The following is a 15,527-nucleotide window of genomic DNA, read 5'->3' on the forward strand; positions in this document are numbered from 1 at the left end:
GTGATAGAGGGTGATCAGACAGGGGACCGTCTGGAGAGCTGTGCAGAATTCACTTTCAGGCTCTGAGGAACGGATTGATTATGATGGTTGGGTAGGCTAAGGCGACTCCTTTACGATAATAACGTACGTTCACGATGATGGTCCTGGGCCCGTCTTATGATCCTATAAGAGCATTTGAATTATCCAGAATGTGTTCACGATGATGGTCCTGGGTCCGTCTTATGATCCTGTAAGAGCATTTGAATTATCTAGAATGTGTTCAAAATGAAGGGAGCACAATTTGGGTAAATATACCCTCTTATGTTCCAAGCTTTGAAAATAACCCTCTTTGGTAGGTTATGGGTTAAATGTCTCTTCACCACAGTGGTCCACAGCCTTGAACCCCATCCATTGGCCCCAGAAGCGAGAGTGCAGGCAGCCCACCCTCTGGTATGAATATCATTTCTGCCCCTCCCTGGCCCTGGGCAAGTTAGCCGATCTCTCTTAGCTGTGGTTTCCTCCTCTGAAGAACAAGAATAATAATAATTCCTACCTATAGATCTGGTTGGAGTTAGGATGATTTAGGGTGTAAGTAACAGAAAACACAAGGCCAGCTCAAATGGCCGCACCCTGAGGATACTTGTCGGTCATGTGAATGAGGAAAAGGGACAGAGCCTGCTGCCAGGTCAGCCTGGATCACTGGCTCCGGTTCTCTTCAGCCCCCTCTGCTGAGCTGTCTCCTTTGCGTGTTGACTTTATCCTCTGGGGACAGGTCCTGCTGGCGCCCACCTTCTTCCCAAATCCCAGTGTCTTGAAGAAGACGACATGCTTTCCACCCAGTGTTTCCAAACAAGCAGGCCAAGCGTCATCTGGCCTCAGGTCCCCTGGGGACCCTGGACAGCGATGGTGGTGACATATGCACATCGGCCATAGGGACCTCTGGAAGGGGTCAGCTCCTCCCAGCTGCAAGGGCTGTATGAGGGAGACAGGGACACACTACACATGTCTGGATAGACATCTGATCAAAAGAAGGAAGGGGGAGCAGAAAGTGACGGCCCAACACAAAGGCTGCCGCAGGGCGGATGCACAGGTTCCATGCGTGAAGCCTGTGAATGTTTACACCCGGTACCCGCTCAGTGTGTATTAGTTATCACACTAGTATCGCCCCAACCCAACCATGGGGTTTACACTTATTAAACTGATAATGAGAGCCCACGTTAAGGTTAACCTCTGATATTTTCAACGAGATCGTGGGAAGCATGAATCTTCATCCGCGATAACCGTGGGATACTTTTTGGTTTGCAGATACTGCTCCCATTAATAATCTAGCTTGATTCCATATAAGGATCTTGGAAGCCTACAAATTGGTGTTGAACTAATTCCCATCAAGATGAAGCCATAGCCTGAAGTCACACGGGTAACGAGCAGTGGAAACGGGGCCAAAGCACCCCATGGTCGGTGCTTCCCTGCAGCCTCCTGGTTACAGGGCTTTGCTGTAGGTTCACAGGGAGAGCTGGGCACTCAGTGTGCCTCAACGTTATTGCTTCGTTTATTTTAGGGCATTTTAGGGACCTGTTCTTTCTGCTCCCTCGGCCTTTCAGGGCTGTTGTGGGTCATTGTCTACTCTGTCTGTTAAAACGATAGGAAAGGCATCTAACATCAGCTAGATTGAATGTTTGCCAGTCTCACCTGTAGAGGAGGTAAGCATGACACTCAGCAAGTTAAGAAACGATGGAACACCTATTGCTTGTATGAGTCAAGGCTGTTCTATATGCAGCTAATTAACTTGGACTTCCGAGTGGACGTACTGTTTGCATTTGGATTCAAGGTGCAAATTTGTAGATGAGGATAACGTCATTGACATCATGCATTTATCTTGGGTGACCTGAGGAGGCCCTCGTGTGCAAAGGCAAACCTGGGAAACTTCTGGCTCATGCTGCTTGTGCCTCCCTTACAATTGATAGACTTAAAAAGTAAGTCTAAACCTCTATGATAATCTCATGATCGATGCCTGGGGAAACTGTGCAGCTGATCGTTGTTCTGGCTTGTTCCATGTCCTAAGTCTGGGGTTGGGCTTCCCATAGTGAGCAAGCGCGGCTTGAGTGAGTCCCCCACATCCTCGGTGGCTGAGTGACCACTGAGAGGCTGTGAGCACCGCACCTTACCCTTTTGGGGGGGCTCTGTCAGACCCCTGCCTTCAGCCTCGCAGAACCTGTGCCTTCTTGTATACGCGTGTTTACGGAGACGTGCATCTCCTTTGCACGGTGGGAGAGCCGGCCGTGTCACTGTTGCTGGTTCTCCTACCTTCTCATGACCCGCTGGGAATCCCTAGGTCCTTCTGAAGGATCCTGGTGGGGAAGCGGTTGTCGCCGGAGCTGGGAAGGCGGCTGGAGGCTTGGGTGGGCCACCTGTATCTGCTTCCAGCCTCCTTCCTCCCCAGAAAGAGAACCTTGTAGCCCGGGAGGCATTTGCTGAGACCCTCTTGTGAGTGAGTGCCCATCGGGGGTATTGACCTCCTATAAATGGGGTCTTACTTCTGGGCTGGAGTCAGGATCCCTAGGCCCATAGGAGGAGGGGACCCTGAGGTTCAGCCACCTCCCTGCCCAGCGCATGCTGCCTCTCTGGCTGATGAGGCCCGTATGAAGCTGCTGTGGCCCTTTTTGATGATGGCGTTGGTGCTTTGATAGAATTTTCAGGCGGGGCGCTTGTACAGACTACCCTGCCTTATCCATCAGGCCGTTTAGTGGTGAGTGGCCTGGGAGGTTAAGTGACTGGTCTGAGGTCACACAGCTAATTAGCGACAGGTCCTGGACCGGCAGCCTTGCCTCCTGCCCCCAGCCCTGTGCGCCATCCTTCTTAACTTCTCCGTGGTCGCTATCGGCGATCACAGCCCTACTTCTTTTCCAGCAGCTACTGTGGCAGTGGTAGCAACCCACTGGGATTATTACAATAATGACTTTTAAATGAAAGCTTAATCTAATGGTTGGATACATTAAAAGCCAGAATAGAGCAGTCTAGAAAGCAAAAGAAAAACAAGAAACCAAGGGGATTTTTTCTCTGCGGGGATCCTTGTTCTTTGCCCAGAGCAGGTCATTTGCTGCTCCTGGCCACACTGTTGAGGCAGCCAGACAGACAGCAGAGCAGCCGTCAGAGCGTAGCGATGCTCCCTCTAAATCATGCTGCTAATGAAGCTTGCAAAGTTTTCCCAGTCGGACCATTGCCAGGGGCTTTGTGTATTCTCAGGAGGAGGAAGCGTCTTGAGCTCATTTGTTGCGTGTGTGTGTGGGGTTGTATTTTTTGGGGGCACAGTTTAAGGCCCATCTCACTTAAAAAATGTATGAGGCTTTGCTCCCTGTGTCCCCGTTCAGGATCTTGACAACTGCCTGCCAGGAGGAGAGAGGATTCTTTGCAGAAAGTTTCTCTCTTGACCCATCCCTAGTCCCCGATCCTAAGTGTCAACTCAGGACATTGGCTTGTGGTTCAAATACTGTTTTTGTTCAACTCCTCAGTGGAACGAAAAGGAGGCCAGTGTTGCTGGTTATCCTTGGTGTGCCAGTGGGTGTTGGGGTATTCCTTGGCTACTGAGCCTCAGATGACTGCAGCCATGCCCTAGCAAGGGGTGGCGATGTGGGTTGCAGTGGGCCATGGATGCTGGGGGTTGGCCGGGGGGGGGGCTAGCGTCTGCGCAAACCCACTGACAGCGTTCGAGCTGCCCCGGGCATGGGCTGCCCATGGAGTGTAAGAGCTCCTCTGCCCACGTGAAGCACCAAGCAGATAATTAGGGGCCCTGACATTTTCCTCTTTCTTGCAAGTCTTATAGTGATGAAAATTGCCTTTGTCATGCTGTTAAATGCGGACACTATTTTGTAGAAAATACTTCATAATCATCTCATACAGTATTTATGATACTCTGCTAGGAATGGCAGAAATCACAGTTACACTGTGAATAATGGATTGGTTTTTTTTTTTTTTTTTTTCTACTTTTGCGGTACGCGGGCCTCTCACTGTCGTGGCCTCTCCCGTTGCGGAGCACAGGCTCCGGACGCGCAGGCTCGGCGGCCATGGCTCACGGGCCCAGCCGCTCCGTGGCACGTGGGATCTTCCCGGACCGGGGCACGAACCCGTGTCCCCTGCATCGGCAGGCAGACTCTCAACCACTGTGCCACCAGGGAAGCCCTATGGATTGGTTTTAAAGGTGTAATTTTTTCCCCCCAGGTGATGTCCGAAACGATATCTACGTAACATTAGTTCAAGGAGATTTTGATAAAGGAAGCAAAACGACGGCAAAGAATGTTGAGGTTACAGTGTCTGTTTACGATGAAGATGGAAAACGACTGGAGGTATTGATTGTTGCAAAGTTGAACCTGTAGTGTTTAAGTTTTACTTCCCAAGTGTGTGCCTTGGCTCTGCTGCAGGATGCCAAAAGCCACAATCTTATTTCTGGGGAAGAGCGTTTGCTTTTTCTTCCTTTTCTCCCCTTGCCTAAGAGGGCTGGTTTCCACTGGGTCCCAGCAGCCGGCCTGTCTCAGGACGACCCTGGGGTCCTGACCACCTTCTTTTTATTTATTTGTTTATTTTTGGCTGCGTTGGGTCTTCGTTGCTGCACGTGGGCTTTCTCTAGTTGCGGCGAGCGGGGGCTACTCTTCGCCGTGGTGCGCGGGCTTCTCATTGCGGTGGCTTCTCTTGTTGCGGAGCACGGGCTCTAGGCGCATGGGCTTCAGTAGTTGTGGCTCGTGGGCTCTAGAGCGCAGGCTCAGTAGTTGTGGCGCACGGGCGTAGTTGCTTCGCGGCATGTGGGATCTTCCTGGACCAGGGCTTGAACCTGTGTCCCCTGCATTGGCAGGCAGATTCTTAACCACTGCACCACCATGGAAGTCCAACTGACCACCTTCTTTTCCAAACTCTATCCTGGGGTCCCACTTGCCGGTGTAAACCCCGAGGCTCAGAGGGCGAATGATCACATTAGAAGTTCAGATACTGTTATTAGCATCTTTTGAGACAGATGGAAACTGAGCCCCAGAGAAATCAGTCACCTTGCTCAAGGTCAGAGAGCTCATGAGAGGTGGAACTGGGTTGTGAATCTGGGCCTCTGAGCCTTGTGCTTTGCTCGGTGGTGGTTACCAAGACCTCCTCCTGCGTGGTCACAGCAGCCTGCGGGTGCCCTGGGAAGTGCTCAGAGGCTGCGGCCTTCTCTGAGGACTGGAGGCTGAGCCCAATCTGGGGCCCTCCGCCAGCTGCTTCTCTGGCCCATGGCTGCAGCCTGGGCTCCCCTGGGCCCACGTGGCCGAGAGCAGTGCCCTGTGGGTGCTCCTGAGGCCCAGCTGCGCCAGGAGGTGGGTGGCATCCTTTCTCTCTGGGTGGCCTGTGTCCAGTGTCCCTGCCCTTTTCCCCTGGGCTTTACTGGTCTCGCTGACCGCGTGTGGTCAGTGTCTGTGGCTAGAGAAGGGACAGAGTGCTGCCACCTCCTTTTTGGTCTGCAGCCCTTTACTCCAGCCGCCGAGTCAGGCAACTTGCTGCGGGTCCAGGGTGAAAGTTATTAGGGGTAAGGGTACAAAGGAATGGAGGACAGTAGCGTCCCCATATACCGCATAGCCATGAAGATCTTAGATGTCTGTGAGCAAGGTTTTCTGCTGGCTGCTGGCTCCAGCCAGATCTGTTCTTCCATCGCTGGGAGGTGTTCCGTGGGCCATGGGGTTATTGGTGTTCCCCGAGGGCCCTCGCTCCTTCTGGATCATCAAACCGGGTGGGGGGTTGGGGGACATGGATGCAGCCTCAGGCTCTGTGAGGGCTGACGCGATCTCTTTATGCCTCTTCTTTTAAAGCATGTGATTTTCCCGGGCGCTGGCGATGAAGCTATTTCAGAATACAAGTCCGTGATTTATTACCAAGTGAAACAGCCGCGCTGGTTTGAGACGGTTAAGGTATCATTTGCATGGTCCTTTTCCCATTGGGTTGATTATGAAATGCTCATTTGTACCCTGAGGAAGTTCCCGCCTCCTGCCCAGCCCAGGGCTGCCCACCGTGGACACCCTCCGCCAGCCCCCAAGGCACTTTCAACAAAGTCCTTTAGGGTTGCTAAGGAACCATGCTGGTGTTTCTTGGAATTTACATTTACTCTCATCTCCTTTTGGACCTAAAACCAGGACTTTCCTGGAGACAAATACAGAGTCCTTTAAAGATAGCAATTGTCTTTCTCTTCTCGGGTCTGTTTTATGTGTGGCATGCTGTCTTTACACCAAATGGAAAAAAATAGAGATGATAATACACGGAAGGCATCACTGGAGAGATGCATCCTGTTCCCTTGGCCTCGGTGCTCTGAGGCTCCTAATGCAGCCCGCTGATACCCCCACGCAGCCCACGCACAGGCTTGGGTACTGGGACACCAGGCCAGCGGTTGGCTTTGGAATACAGATGTTAGCTATGAGATTAGGGACAATCTTGGCTTAAAGGCAGCAGGTATTAAGTCTTTTTCCTTTTACTGTAAGTCACAAAAGGGCCGCCTTCTCGCTGCAGCCGAGGGCAGGTCCCTACAACCGTAGAGGGAATATAGACACCTCCAAATCGGGGCTAAAAACGAAAATGGCAACTTTTAAAAATAGACTCTTCACGCTGAGGATCACATTTAAAAAAAAATTCAGCTGCCTTGTCCAGTGTGCTTGGCATCCCGGACAGTATTATCTGGTGTAAATTTTCGAAAGGCATTTGCTTCTGGGACAGTCATACAGGGGATGAGGTGTACGGTGTCTTCTCCCTGCAGTGCAGAAGAGCGTAGAGTGGTCCAGGATGTCTCCAGGGGAACAAAGCTGATCGAGCGAGAAGATGTTCCTAAAGGTGCTCAGCTTCTCTCTTTATTCCGCAGGTGGCCATCCCCATTGAGGACGTGAACCGCAGTCACCTCCGGTTTACCTTCCGACATAGATCGTCCCAGGACTGTGAGTAACCACACGCTTCGTTATCCCGTGTTTATCATGCACTTACTCTGGATTGTTCTAGAACGTGGCTACTGTAACACTGTGAGGTCTTGACACTTCAGCTCCGCGCCCATGCGAACCTGCCCCCGTGAAGTGCTGTCCACTCTGATTGAGTTGATCCCAGGAGATCTTCAGTTTCTTCTCGAATTTGTCTGATGAGGTGCCGCTCCTTCCTACTCACCCCTTGGGTTTCCTCTTTCCCCTTTGGCTTGTAATACTGCCCCATCCATCAGAAAAGTCACTGAGATATAATACCTAGATTTCAAAAATTGCTCTTAATGCTCTTGCATCGGCATTGAAGACCTCTGGCTTTGCTGCCAGCTGCTGGTGCCTGGAGCTCTGGCTTGCCTTTTCTCGTCCACGTTGGTGTAGCCTTGGCCGTGATGCCAAGACTTTGAGAGGAAAGAAGTTTGAATCAGTCACCTTCCAGGAGGATTTATTATCGATGATTGAAGTTTGTCTCATTACCTGTGTTGAATTCGTTGTCTGCTAAGGACGTCACCCTGTGCTAGACACTAAGTAAGATATCACAAGGGGAAGATATGCCCCCTGCCCTTCATGGTCTCTATCCATCTGGCAGTGGGCTAAGGTTTGAGAAAATAAGTGATGCTGGGTTATGTGTGCAGCGGCATCGAGGGAATGGTGGTCTGGGTGGATGCGTTTGGCACCCACCAGCCTGTGGGGGCCAGAGCCCTGCGGTTGGGGGACCTCAGCCCTGGCTCTGTGTGTCTTCACAGATGTTTCAGCCTGAGGAGGGGAATGCATGGGGGCTGCCAGTCCCTCAGCAGGATGCCGGCCATAGGATAGGGCTCCACAGGACCACCGCTGCTGTGATGGTGTGTCCACCCTCCTTACTGTTTCTGGGGGCCTGCCTGACCTGTGCCCTCCCCAGAGCGTGGAGCCCGCAGAGGCAAGGGTGCAGGAGAGCAGCCGGGAGGGTGAACACGTGAGTAGAGGCGTGAAGTTGGGGGTACGTAGACTCCCGTGTGGGACCAGTGAGAAGCTCTGTGAGGTTGAAGAGACGCGAGGACTACAGGGCTGGTGTGTGGAAAGTGTGACTGTCAGCCCGAAGATGTGCTTGCGTGGGGTGAGGCCGGGAGGTGGCTGAACCAAGGGGTCTAGAGCAGCACGGGGTCCCTCGTGGTGAGTGGGCGTGTGGAGGATGCCGGGGGAGGGGTGGGAGCACTATGGAGCATCATTCCACCCCTCCTCTTGTCCCAGTGCTTAAGGGGCCAGCTGAGAAGGGGTCGGGGCCCAAGCAGTGTGGGAGGCGCAGGGTGTGAAGTCTGGGCAGCTTGGAAAGCCGGGCCCGCCCCATTTCGGGCCAAATCCAGGCCACCAGGCAGCGGGCTGGGGTCTGCTAACTGTGGGCGCTCCTGGATGGCTGAAACGTGGATGGATAAGATGTTCGGACGGATGCGGACACCTCTTCGTACGTGTTCATCGTGCTCTTACTCTCTCCTGGCGCAAGTATTTGTACCACGTTATTTAGATGAGTCCTCACCACGATGCCGTGCGGTAGATCATTGGCGCTTCCTACATTACAGATGAGGAAACTGAGCCTCAGAGACCCCACGTCAGTGGCCCAGAGTCACCTGATGGTCAGTGGAAGACCTCTGGTTCCCACCTCAGTCCTTGTGTCTCCCCTGCCTTTGGGGAGCACCGAGGCCACTGCCGTCATTTGGTCTGTGTTGAGCACCTGCTGTATACGCAGCTCACACAGAGAGTTCTCCTCTTGCCAGACTTAGGTTGGGTTGAGGCGTGAGATCGGCTCGCAAGAGCCACGTGCGGAGCAGCGGCCTGGGAGCGTCGTGTGCATTATTAGGCAGAGGTGCGGGGTGAGCAGGGTCAGGTGGGTGATTGGAGGAATTGGGGGCAGGTATGTCCTCAGCCAAGTCCCAGAAGGTGTGGTGGGCCCAGCGCCCTGCACACCGGAAGTTGCCGGGGGTGCGAATGGGCTGCAGGGGAGGAGAGGGTGGGGAGCCCTGTTGCAGGGCAAGGACAAAGTTCTAGAATGCACAGGGGACTTGTCTCAGAAGCACGCTTCCTCTTTAGAACAAGCTCATTCTCTCTAATTAATAGATTACACCAGGGCAGAGGGATCTCTTTGGTAGCATTTTAATTTTCAAAATCCTTGTTTTTCCTGTCACTTTTAAGTACTCATTATAGACAAGATGCTATCACCCGGCCTCCCACGACACACTTGCATAATTAATGAAGTCTCCCCGGCCACAGCTGGTGGGGTTTAGGGAACGTGTCGAGCATTGCAAGTGTGATGCTGACGCCGTCCCGAGCTGTCCGCTGCGGGCGGGATGGGGGCCGGTGGGGCCCCTGCTGCGGCCTCTTCTGCAGATGCTCTGGGTCAGAAATGGGAGGAAGGCCACGCCGCATGCCCTCCCCGCCGCCCCAGGCAAAATGCGCGCTCTTTACCCCTAGTGGAAGGAAGTGAGGGGATTTCTCGCACCTGGAGCTGTCCTTGGGGCTGGGACGTTTGGCGCTGGTGTGACCGTCTGACACTGCCGCAGCTTGTTAGCCGTTCCGAACGCATCAGCTGATGTTCTATGTGGATGCGGGCAGATGAGTGGCTTCTGGGGCCGGCCTGCCAGGAGCTGAGTTTCCCTTGTTTGCAGGGGGCTGGTTGGGTCCGCCAGCGCTGCCCGCCCTCTGGGGCACGTGGCCTTCTTCTGTGGCCTCTGACGTTTTGTAAATTTCTTGTCTGCCTCATAATGGCTGCTAATGAGGATGTAACAAATGCAGTCCATCCCCTGTGTGAAGATGCAGAGTATTGATAAAAGGTGCACTTTTAAGTTGTGTGCTACTTGAGAGTAGGGTCAGGGGAAGCCTTCTGCTGGCAGATGTGGTCACGTGTCCTGAACTGCAGCTGCTTTCAGAGAGATGTGTTTTTAATTTTTTTCATGTCAGCCCAAACTTGAAAGGATCTCTTCCTTCTCACCCGAACACTGAGTTTTACGTTTTTAAGAACCCTTTCACAAAGTTCTTTCAATTTCTAGAAGTACATATTTTTTGCTTTTATTATCCCCCCCTTTAGCTTTGGTTGGTCAATCGTTCATCCAGTTAATTAGCTAGCATTTATTGAACACCTAATGTGTGTGCCAGACCCGATGGACACCAGGAACGCAAAGACTAATGAGACGTGGTATCTCAGGCAGTGATGTCCTATAGCAAATATTTTGAGCCCCTGACTCAAGGTGGGCAGATGTATGCTCTTCAGTCTTTGTCCTTTCATCTCCAAAAAGAGAATCTGGGATCTATAATTTTTTTTTTTTTGGCGTCCCAGCGGCCATGGCTCACGGGCCCAGCCGCTCCGCGGCATGTGGGGTCTTCCCAGACCGGGGCACGAACCCGCGTCCCCTGCATCGTCAGGCGGACTCTCAACCACTGCGCCACCAGGGGAGCCCATGGGATCTATAATTTAAAGGTCTTTTCTAGCCCTGAAACTCAGTGTTTCCGTGCTGTGTTCAGCTTACATCTTGAAAAATTCATCACAAATCCATTTCTTCAGTCCAGACTCCTCATCTATCTCTACCTGATCTGGCACCTGCCCACCTTGGAGCTCTCACTGCCTACCACTCACCAGCCACACGGGCTTCCAGTCCCCAAGCAAGGCAGGCCGGTCCCACTTTAGGGCTTCCGTATTTGGCCATCTCTTTTCCTGGAGGGTTTACATCTTGGCTCATACGTCATCAAGAAGGTCTTCTCAGAGAGACCTTTTCCAGCCATCCAGCTGGGTGGTCCCTGTTCCCATCAGCACGCTTTAACAAGCCACCAATTTTTGTTTTATTTGTTATCTGAAAGGACTTAAAAAAAAATTATTTATTTATTTTGGCTGCACCAGGTCTTAGTTGCGGCTCACCAGCTCCTTAGATGTGGCATGCAAACTCTTAATTGCGGCATGCATGCGGGATCTAGTTCCCCGACCAGGGATTGAACCTGGGCCCCCCATTAGGAGCACGGAGTCTTACCCACTGGACCACCACGGAAGTCCCTGAAAGGACTTGTTTGTTGGCGTCTCCCCATCTAGAACAAATATTTGAGTACCTAACATATGTAGCAGGCACTATTTCATGCACTGGGGAGATAGCAGTGAAAAAATGCACAATGTCTTCTGCATGGGAAAGCCCAGTGGATGAAACTAACAATAAACACCACATCCTGGTCTCCCCCCTCCCCTGGCCCTTTCTCATGCACAGACACCCTACAGGCTTGGTAATCTCTTGGTAATCTGGTAGTAATCTCTTGGTAATCTCTTGTCTTAATCTGCTTGGGCAGCCATAACAAAATACCATAGACTGCGTGCCTTAAACAACAGAGATTCACTTTCTCACAGTTCTGGAGGCTGCAAGTCCGAGATCAGGGTACCAGCATGGTCAGGTTCTGGTGAGGACCCTCTCCCAGGTTGCAGACGGCCGCCTTCTCTCTGTGAGCTCACACGGAGAGGGACTACTCTGGTGTCTGTTTCCCTTCTTCTACGGGCACCCGTTCTATAGCATCAGAGCCTCACCCTTATGACCTTTTAATCCTAAGAACCTCCTTACAGGCCTTTTCTCCAATACAGCCACATGGTGGAGGGGGGGGGGTTAGGCTTCAGCATAAGAATTTTGTTGAACAAATAAAACATAACAGTTCAGCCCATAGCGACTGTGAAGAACTGGCCAGGGTAGGCATTTGCTCTTCTAGGCAGGCTGGTCACTTCAGAGCAGGTGATACTTTGGCAGAAACTTGAATGAAGTGAGAGAATGAGTCTCACATGCTAATTCTGGGGGAAGGACTTTCTTGCCAAAGAGAACAACATTTCACAGTAGGGTGTTTAGCCCACCTGGGACTTTTATTTGTGGAGGGTGTGAGGTGAGCATCCATCTGTTTTGTTTGTCCCTGCTGACACTCTGAAGGGTCTGCCCCTTCCAGTGGTCACTTGCAATGGCCTGTGTTTTCATGCCCTGTTTGTTCCCACTGGTCTGTGAATCCCTGTGTTAAAAACCCACCGTCTTCATTGTTACCACTTTCCAGTTACCGTTGGGTTTTAGTATTGCAGGCTTTCCTCCACGTTCCTTTCCAAAACCATCCTCCTACTGTTGGTCCTTTACTGTAGAATCAGTTTTCAAGTTCCACAAGGAAGCTCTCCCATGAGATTTTGATTGTAATTGCTTTGAATTTACAGATTAGTTTGAGCACAGCTGATCCTTTTATGATAAGTGAACGTTGTCTATATCTCCGTTTATGTTTACTTTAACATCTGTCAGAACAGTTTTGTAATTTTTTTCAGAAAGGCAGCCCTTGTAGCATTTTATGATGTTCTTTTCTGTCGCGATGGCAGTAGAAAATGATTATTACTTTCTATTGCAGCTAAGGATAAATCCGAGAAGATATTCGCACTCGCTTTTGTAAAGCTGATGCGCTACGATGGGACCACCCTAAGAGACGGGGAACATGATCTTATTGTCTATAAGGTACGCTCTTCTGTTGGTGCAGTGTTGCTAATATTGACTGTTTCAAGTCTTTCTGGGCTTCCTGGCCTGAGCTGACATTTCCCATCTTTGTGAGAACACTGCTATCTAGCAACATTTAATTATGTAAATGAACATTTCAGATGACCAGCTGTCACTGAGGAGAGAAGCTGACACACAATAATGCATTAAGTGCTGTTTAAAAAAATCCTCTGTGTGAATGTGAATTCATCTCCAGGAATAAGGGAAATCATTAAAATAAGCAGTTTAGCACAGGGAACTCTGCTCAATATTATGTAACAGCCTAGTAGGGAAAAGAATCTGAAAAAGAATAGACACATGTACATGTATAACTGAATCACTCTGCTGTACACCTGACACTAACACAACACTGTTAACCAGCGATACTCCAATATACAATAAAAAGTTAAAAAAAAAAAAAATAAGTGGTTTAGCAAATGATAAAGAGCAAATATCATGATGGTTAAAAGGATTAAGGATCCTAAGGGGTAGAAAATATTGCACGGGATTGTCAGTTCTATTTGACCTGTCGCATCATTAAACCCACAGGCCGAAGCGAAGAAGCTGGAAGACGCCGGCACGTACTTGAGCCTGCCGTCCACCAAAGCCGAGTTGGAAGAGAAGGGCCACTCGGCGACGGGGAAGAGCATGCAGAGTCTTGGGAGCTGCACCATCAGTAAAGATTCCTTCCAGATCTCAACTCTCGTGTGCTCCACCAAACTGACCCAGAACGGTGAGTTTGGGGCCAGAAACGGGTTCGCCCCTGGAGTTTTTCTCCTTCAACCCCATCTTTCTCGTGCTCCCTGCTGAATGGAGGAGGCTTCCTTAGGTCCCTGAAGCCTGCCGGCGAGTCATTCACACCTTCCCTCCGTAATGGCCCGTGTGGATGCTGTTGGACAAGGAGAGAGGGAGAGGGTGACATTGTTCTGCTTTGAAACTCACGTTCTGATTTTATGCTAAGGATGAACCTCAAAGAGAGATAAAGCAATGGATTTACTTTAAAAAAAAAAAAAAAGCTTTCTGGCCAAGGGAAGGGAGAAATCCACACAATTTGGAGTCAGACCAAAGCCCTGAACTTGAGCCTTGGCCCTGTGCTAATAACCCTGGGAATGACCTCGAACTAGGGTCTCTGAGCTCATTTTCCTCATCTATACCCTGGCTATAATGCCTGCCTCAGAGGGCTGTCTGAGGGCTACGGGAGCTCTAGGGGGTGAGGCCCCTACCCTCCTTGGGTCTTCCCCTCTCTCAGCTACTCATTGAGATAATGACCAGTTACCTTTAGTTTTACAAGTTGGTGTTGACGACATCTCTAGTCCCCCTGACAGCGAGATAAGGCACCCCTTGCTGACGCACTCACACCAAAGTGCGACCTTAACGCAGCATCAGATGGTGCCCAGTGTCCCCGCGCTGCGGGCCGGGATGCTCGGCATTGTTCCCACGGACTTGCAGCCTCCCCAAGGCATGGCCGTGCGGCCGGGGCACTCCTGATTCAGAGCACACTGTCTGGTCGAGGCAGAGGGTCCTCTGCACAGATCTTACATTGAAAAATCGAGTTCACCAAATGTGATGGTCTCACAGCCGTGCAGAGTAGCTTTACGTTCTCTTGAAAGTCAGCTTGAAAATCCAATATGTTTTCCTCTCAGCCACTGATACGGACTTTGATTATTAATGTCGGTTGCTGTCGTGAATCATGTTCCCGGGGGTTGTCCGTAAAGCTTGGCAGTAGTCTCGGATGGGCTCAAGGGACAGTCATCGTTTGGACTTTAACAGGCTGATCACAGGACAGAAGGAACCTGTCATCTGGAAGGCCCTGCGTGGTAGTGGAGAGTGCGGGTCCTGATCAGACTTTCACTGCCTGCTCTAGTAACCTCCATGAGCAGATGGAAACCCTTCCCTGGGGCACTGCGTTCCGTGCACGCATGGGGAGGGGTAGATTATGCACAGGGAGTTTGCAAGTTTAGTGCCCAGGGAGCATGCTGTCAGCAAGGCGGGTGCTGGCTTGGGACTGGGTTATAGGAATGATGACCCCGTGGGTCAGATGTTACCCTCTGGATATGGCCCTGATAGTCAGCTAGCCTGACGGCTGGCTCCTCCTTCTAGGGCTTCATTTAACTCAGGGCAGCCTGTCCAATGGGGCACTTAAGCTTCTGCTTTGTCTTGCCATCTTCAGTGTGTGGGAAGCCACCTTATTAGAAATGGGTCATGTTCCAAAAGCACCTTCGGAAGTTGTTATTTGGAACTTGAATATATTTTCCCCATTAAAACAGTGTGTTGAATAGTGGTTAGGTTGTGAGGCCCACGCACAGAATCCTTCTTAACCCACATATCCCTGGGGAAGACAACTGTGAACTAGGACATTCTCAAGGTATTAAGTCACAGTAATTTCCCGGGGAGATGTGTCCCACCTCCTCTCACCCTTAAGCTCTTTGAATCTCACCAGACACAGGGTAATCCCCTCTTTGGGACCGAGGGGCACAGCACGCTGGTCTCTCCAGTGGCTGTTGCCAGGCAACCAGGAAATTACGATGTGATGCAGCTCACTAAGCGTGAGGGGGACACATCTTTTGTTGTTCATTTCACACCATCCAACAATGCCTCTTTTCTGGATGGTGGCGTGTCAGGTGTGTGCAAGATGGGGCTGCCCCAATTGGCCTCTGGCATTGAGTCCCAGATTCTCATTTGAGGGAGCCATTTTTCTGAAACCGTGATTTGTTACTGCGAAGTTCCATTTCTTAGGGAAGAGTGTGGCTGAATTATTCATCGAGGTTTGTATTAAACATCTCTGTTCTCGGCATTATGCTGGATGCTTTGGGGGATATAAAAAGAAGTAGGAGACGTGGTTCCTCTCCTCCATCAGCTTACTATGTAATTAGAGAGAGAGAAGCCATGAGGCGGAGAATTATTACGAGCCAAACTGTGGTGGTTCCCTGGGAATGAGAGGGGACAGAGAGGGTGTGGGGCTGAGCAAGCTGCCCCTCCTCAAAGGTGTTTGTCCACTGCTAATTTGCCCAGCTGTATCTTTTCTCAAAAGTACAACACAGAGATGAACCTCAGCCTCCCTCTAATCCGAAGTGCCACTAACTTTGCATGA

At 51.0% G+C, this 15,527-nt stretch overlaps 1 protein-coding gene across 9 annotated transcripts in view; it reads left to right on the plus strand.

Annotated features, from left to right (window-relative positions):
* Window positions 1–15,527, plus strand: part of DOCK1 (dedicator of cytokinesis 1) — a 528,766-nt gene that overhangs the window by 93,900 nt on the left and 419,339 nt on the right. For all 9 annotated transcript variants that reach the window (XM_029245561.1, XM_029245563.1, XM_029245558.1 and 6 more), the window contains 5 exons: window positions 4,195–4,319; window positions 5,802–5,900; window positions 6,839–6,911; window positions 12,315–12,418; window positions 12,986–13,169. In XM_029245561.1, coding sequence (XP_029101394.1) covers window positions 4,195–4,319; window positions 5,802–5,900; window positions 6,839–6,911; window positions 12,315–12,418; window positions 12,986–13,169 — 585 coding nt within the window. The remainder of the gene's footprint in view (window positions 1–4,194; window positions 4,320–5,801; window positions 5,901–6,838; window positions 6,912–12,314; window positions 12,419–12,985; window positions 13,170–15,527) is intronic.

This window comes from Monodon monoceros, unplaced genomic scaffold (assembly GCF_005190385.1).
Source record: "Monodon monoceros isolate NGI ecotype Baffin Bay Population unplaced genomic scaffold, NGI_Narwhal_1 Super_Scaffold_4, whole genome shotgun sequence".
Taxonomy (NCBI): Eukaryota; Metazoa; Chordata; class Mammalia; order Artiodactyla; family Monodontidae; genus Monodon; species Monodon monoceros.